Consider the following 6,252-nt stretch of genomic DNA (forward strand, 5'->3'; position numbering starts at 1 on the left):
TGAAGATTAAATTTTTTTTTTAGAAATAAAGTATTGTTGTTTTTAAAAAAATAAACAATTATTTTAAAAAGATGTATTAAATATATTGAAAATATAATAAACGCAATTTATTTAGAAAAATTATTTTTTTTACTAAAAAAAATTCAAATAAACACATAGTAGTCCTTAAAAAAGGAGAAAAATAATAGTAAAGAAAAAAAACTTGATTAATGATTGATGAAAGGAAAACCTATTAAATGAGGAGGAAGATGGTCGGACACTCCGACCGACCCTACCCCGAAGACTTGTGCGATGACCGGACAAAAGTCTCCCGTGACACTGCAGTCAGCAGTCCACGAAGGCAGTTATGCCCCCTCGGCGCACAATAGCAATGTGATGTCACCCACTCATTCACCTTCCATTTTCCATTTTCCATTTTCCATTTTCCTCAATCCTCAAAGGGGTAAATGAGTCAAACCACGCTAACCCATCTCACACTCCAGACACCATACATAAATGAGTCTCCCAAGAGTCTATGGCTTAGTTAACGCTAACCCCTTTTGTTTTCTGCGTCTTGTCTCCTAACTCGTTCTCTCCGCCATAGCAACGAAGTCTTATCCCCTTCTATTCACACAATAGAAAGTCATTTCTAGTCCATAGTTAGGTTCAGTTGTAATTATCACGGTGATCGATTCGATTTTTAGATCGGACGGCTGAGATCAGTTCAGATCCGTGATCAAATGGGCGGAGGTGGACCGAACGCGGAGGCACAGTATTCGACGGCCAAGACCTCCGTGTGGTGGGACATAGAGAACTGCCACGTTCCTAAAGGCTGCGATCCCCACGCCATCGCTCAGAACATCAGCTCTGCACTGGTCCGCATGAATTACTGTGGTCCCGTCTCCGTCTCCGCCTACGGCGACACCACTCGTATCCCCGCCTCTGTACAGCACGCTCTCTCCAGCACCGGCATCTCCCTCAACCATGTCCCCGCTGGTTTGTATCCACTCGATTATTACTTCAACTTGCTCTATCTGTTTTTTTAGATTGTTTTCTGATCTCTGGCTTTGATTGGAGTCTTGCATGATGAGATTGAAATTTAATTGTCTCTGTAGCGTCTGATTGAAGTTGAATTTTCCGTGTTTTAGGTCTGGTTCGTTTCTGTTATACGCTCAGTTGTTTGTTTGACTGATTTCCTCTTTAATAACGGTTTAAAGGATTCCTTAATCCCACCGTGGATGACTTCTTTAAGCTATTTTGACCTTCAATTGCATGATTGTGCGGCCTTCAGATTAAATCTGAAAGCTGTTTAATTTATCGTTGATAGAATTAAATTCTTACCCGTTGGAATCATCACACTTGTATTAACTTGGATTTTGTATGGGGATTTGAAGTGATTTAACGGAAGGTCATGATGGACGATCTGATCCTCTGGAGGAATTGGTTAAAAGTTTGATGAATTCCTGGTTTCCTTTCATAAACCTTGCAATGTTTTGGTGTCACTAACCTCCTGGGCCTTACCACCTACCTTTGATTAATTGTATTGTGGATTATGTGGAACTTGAGGGAAACATCTGATCTTGTTTTAACTAATGTTTAGTTTTTATCGACAGGCGTTAAAGATGCTAGCGACAAGAAGATTCTTGTTGACATGCTGTTTTGGGCAGTGGACAATCCCGCACCTGCTAATTATTTATTAATTTCTGGCGACAGAGACTTCTCTAATGCTCTCCATCAACTGCGGATGAGAAGATATAATATTCTTCTTGCGCAACCTCAGAAAGCATCTGCACCACTAGTAGCAGCTGCTAAGAGTGTATGGCTCTGGACTAGTCTTTTAGCTGGAGGGCCTCCTCTAACTAATGGCGAATCACAACAACTTGGTAATAATAGCCTTGTAACAAGTTCCGACACCTTAACAATTCCGGTCACTAGTGTCGCTCAGACACAGCCACAGGCTGATTCCTACACCGAAGTGCATGTAGGAAATCAGAAGTTTCCAAATGGAGGAGGAAGGGGATACGATCCTAGGTATCAGGGGAAAACAAATTGGAGAAACTCGGGTCAGACAAATGGACCCAAGGCCATGAATCCACCGCCAGTTGGGCATCAAGATAGTCGTAATAATATAAACTCTTATCGACCTGGCAACTTCAATCCAAATGTTTCTTCAAGTGGACCTGCTCCAAATTTTATTCGTGGCAATACTGAACAGTTATGGAACAATAGCAATAATATACAGGGAAATCATCAAAATCCTTATTCACAGCCTCCTTTAAGACCAAACAGTTTCCCACTGCAACCTCCTTTTGCATCAAATAATTCTTATCCTCCAAGTACCCATACTTTTGCAAATTCACCAGTGCCACCGAGGACTGGTGTCCCCAGCTTCACTGCAGTTCCACCACCAAATGTGCCTGAAATTGGCAATCTGAACATTTCTGGATATCCCAATGGTGTTCATAATCCACGTCCTGTTAAGCAACGCAGTGGGGAATTGAAGCAGAATCCTAACAATAATGCTCCACTTCCTGTAACATCAACTGTTGAACAAAATGGACATATGGTACTTAGCAATAGCACGCAACATTTACAAGGCTATTCAAATGGAAATGGTCCAGACCATCAACTTGCATCATCGACGGGTAATAATAACCATTCTGGTAATGGCATGTGGGGATCTCCAGGTTGCCCTAAACCGTCTGAATATGTCCAAGGCCTTATAGGGGTTGTTTTACTAGCCTTGAATTCACTAAAAAATGAGAAGATTATGCCAACAGAGGCAAATATAACTGATTGCATTCGATATGGAGATCCCAGGCACCGCAACACTGATGTTAAGAAAGCTTTGGAGAGTGCTATTGAGCAGCAGATGGTGGTGAAACAGAATTTAGGTGCTTTGCAGCTGTATGTTGGTAAGAATGATAAACTTTGGAAGTGCATAAATCCTATAGCTGGTAATCCTAAGCAGCACTCAAAAGAAACCTGGGATGAAGTTCAAAAGTTTCTGACAACTTCTTCAGGAAGATCAGCATTGATGGGTACTCAGTGCAAGTAAGAATGTTCCATACTAATTTGTTTTCACTTGTTACAATTGTCTCTCTCTTCTTACATGTTGCTACTGTCTTTCTCTAGGTATGAAGCAGGTATAGTCATAAAGAATTTGTGCTTTAAGGAACTTTCTTTGGGTGATGTGCTTCAAATATTAAACATGTTGATTACTCATAAAAAATGGATTGTGCATCCTCAGTCTGGCTGGCAACCACTTAATATTACTCTTCCTGAGACTAGCCCCAATTCAGGGGCTGTAGCAAGCATATAAATTTCACCTGGTCTTGGTAATGGAAAGGCATCCAGAGAAAAGTAAAGAGTTACTGAATGTATTAAGAGCCAGTTGGACTAGGAATTATCCAAATAAACCTCTTTTCCTAGGTAACGGTGACTGTAGTATTATAGATATTTTGAGTGGTTATGGTGATACCGATAAGCTTGAGAAAGAGATGAAAGATGCATTTGGAAAATAGTTGAAACATACAGAACACAGGAGTTTGTTGTGGATGCTGAGGTTTTTACTAAGGCCTGTTAACCAGTTAGTTAATCCTGGAATTAGTATGCCTTCCCCGGTTCTCGAGTTTATGGTCATCTCTTTATCTTCCTACAAATTGATTTTTTGCTTGGAGGACGGTTTATTAGACTGAACTCCTTTGATCATCTGATTGAATATTCTACATAATCTTCAGGATATTTATCCGATGTGTCTTTTTGGAAGTACATGGACCTTCAGACTAGTTATGGAACCATCCTCTATGCTTTTGGAATATGACCTGAGAAGTTGTCTACCAAATTATCTTTATCTGGCCAACTTTGGAATGTGAATCCAGGAAATGTTTCATTGCCTTTTGTATATTGATGGCTATATCTTCCAAAATGTTACAGGAAGGTTAACTACTGGACCGAGAACATTGAAATTGTACAAAACTGATGGAGACTGCATTCCCCCTGCAATGAAGCTCATATTAAACTATTCTCAACAAAATTACAAGGTATGTATGGAGTTTTGACTATGAACAAATCACGTTATGGAGTTTAGACAAGATGGTGAAACACAATGTTAATGCATTCGATTGCTTCTCTTGCTGCTGATGGTTCCAATGGAGCTGTTATATTTTACCTATTTATCTTGAATTAGCTTTTGGGTGGCTATCTGGCTCAAACAACGGAATTCGGTAATTCAATCGGAAGTTCGTCTCTGGTCTAGCTGATTTCTATTGCCCTTGTTAATGTAGCATCTGCATGTATAAATGTTAGTAATTAAGTTGTGGAGTATTTACATATTTGCAGTGTATTATAAGAATTGATTAATGACAATATTCTCTGCATTGTTTTTGGTTGGAATATGATTGTGGTACATGTTCTTAGTTAAATTTTCTTTCTGTGGACTGTTGGTACTGCTTTAGTAGTGCCAATTTTTGCCTTCTCCGATCACTGCAGGTGTAAATTAGTGCTGCTGCTTGGAGATGTTCAAATTATTCGCTTAGTTTATAAGTTTCATCCAACTTTTTCAACAAAATGAATTTTGAAATTTTCATCTTTGATTTACATGTTTGATCTCAATCAGAACTTTACCATCATGTAATCCAACTTTTATTTTTCGTTTACATACATTTTAAACATTATATATAAAAATTAAAAATAAAATGTATACTTATTTTATTAACATATTAATATTTTACTGTTAGTATTCTTCAATTCAATTTAACAGATTTAACATAGGGTGGGAACAGGATGGAATTTTCTGAAGAGTTAAATAAATTCAAGAATAAAATGTTTCTTTTCAAAGTTTGTGTGAAGTTGGAGAATATCAATTTTTTTTTCAATCGGTTTTTATCACAATTGTGAAGTTGTGTCACGATGAGATCATAATCAATTCCTTCAAATAGAAGTACACTATTGAGCAAGTATTTTAAGTTTGGAGTAATCATGGTATATATGTAATTTTTTCATATACTCATTGTGTGTTTAAATTTTCATTAGGATATTTTCTTCCCTGTAAATTCTGATATAATAACACTTCTAACTGATTATTCGGCCATGAATAAGGTAAAATATCTTTACAAAAAAAATTTGTCAATTTAATTTTAAAAAAATTATTTATTTAATTCATATTTGTGAAAAAGGATATGGGACAAAATTAGCATTATTAAACTATTCCGGTATTGACAAAAATTGGCGGAATATAATATATATCTTTTCTTAATATTGATATATTTATCCCTTATATTTAAATGATATAAAAGTTCTCCAACTTCAAATGCACTCTCCTTATAATAAATTCAGTGGACTTTCTGTCTATAAAAAATTCTTCTTGGTGCACTATCATAATTGTTGATATGTAATATTCTAAAATAGTTAATAGATTGCGAGTTTAAGTGGTGGTGTTTTATTTAAGAGTATGTAGTATTAACCACGGAACAGTTATTGTTTTATGTATGATTTTAGGACAATTTCGAAATTCTTGCCATTGTTGCTCAAAATTTTGTAAATTTTACGGTTGAGCTATGAATTTTTTAAATTACAATTTTTAGAATATATAAACTTTCAATGGTGGGATTGTTAATTAGATCCTTATCTTTTTACATAACTTTTATATTTTTATAAGACGTTGATTCACAAGTAGGTGACAAACAATTTGACATTGTGTCTTCTAAATCTATTACATCAATTAAGTTTGGAGAGAAAACAAATTCTGCTGGTAAAAATCATACAGTTAATGAAGTTGGTGTAGAAGTACTACGATTATATGGGACAAATAGAATTTAGTTATAAACCCAGCTTATTTTTTTGCAGATGAACCTACAAGTACTTCTGACAATATTTCTGAAGCTACTAAAAGTGAAAGATGGGCTCACAACTAACTTATGTTGGTGGAGAAGATTACAATTTTTCAATAATAAAGATGAAAAAGGTTGTCAAAGAATAGCTTTTTAAGCAGTTTTTATAATCATAATAGAACGATAATGCAAGTATTTTTTGGAGATTTATTGTGTATCCAACCATCTTATCCACGCAATAAGTTTAGTCTAAGTATTTTCATCTTGTTTAGTTACAAGTTAGTTATACACCGAGTAAAAGTTGAAGACTTTTTAATTAAAATATTGGTATTATCGACATATTACTTTATATCTTATCTTCATTTATAATTACATTCGGTATATATGTCTAATTTATTAAAAAAATAAATTACTAAATTGATTAATAACTATTTTAAAATTA

General features: G+C 35.7%; 1 protein-coding gene across 1 annotated transcript; it reads left to right on the forward strand.

Moving 5' to 3' along the window:
- Nucleotides 1–455: 455 nt before the first annotated feature.
- LOC107492234 (uncharacterized) lies at nt 456–4,376 on the forward strand. The gene is made up of 3 exons (XM_016113233.3): nt 456–975; nt 1,593–3,033; nt 3,115–4,376. The coding sequence occupies exons 1-3, from the start codon at nt 720–722 to the stop codon at nt 3,299–3,301; spliced, it is 1,884 nt and encodes a 627-aa protein (XP_015968719.1). The 5' UTR covers nt 456–719; the 3' UTR covers nt 3,302–4,376.
- The last annotated feature ends 1,876 nt before the right edge of the window (nt 4,377–6,252 follow it).

Source organism: Arachis duranensis, chromosome 6 (genome assembly GCF_000817695.3).
Source record: "Arachis duranensis cultivar V14167 chromosome 6, aradu.V14167.gnm2.J7QH, whole genome shotgun sequence".
NCBI classification, from domain to species: domain Eukaryota; kingdom Viridiplantae; phylum Streptophyta; class Magnoliopsida; order Fabales; family Fabaceae; genus Arachis; species Arachis duranensis.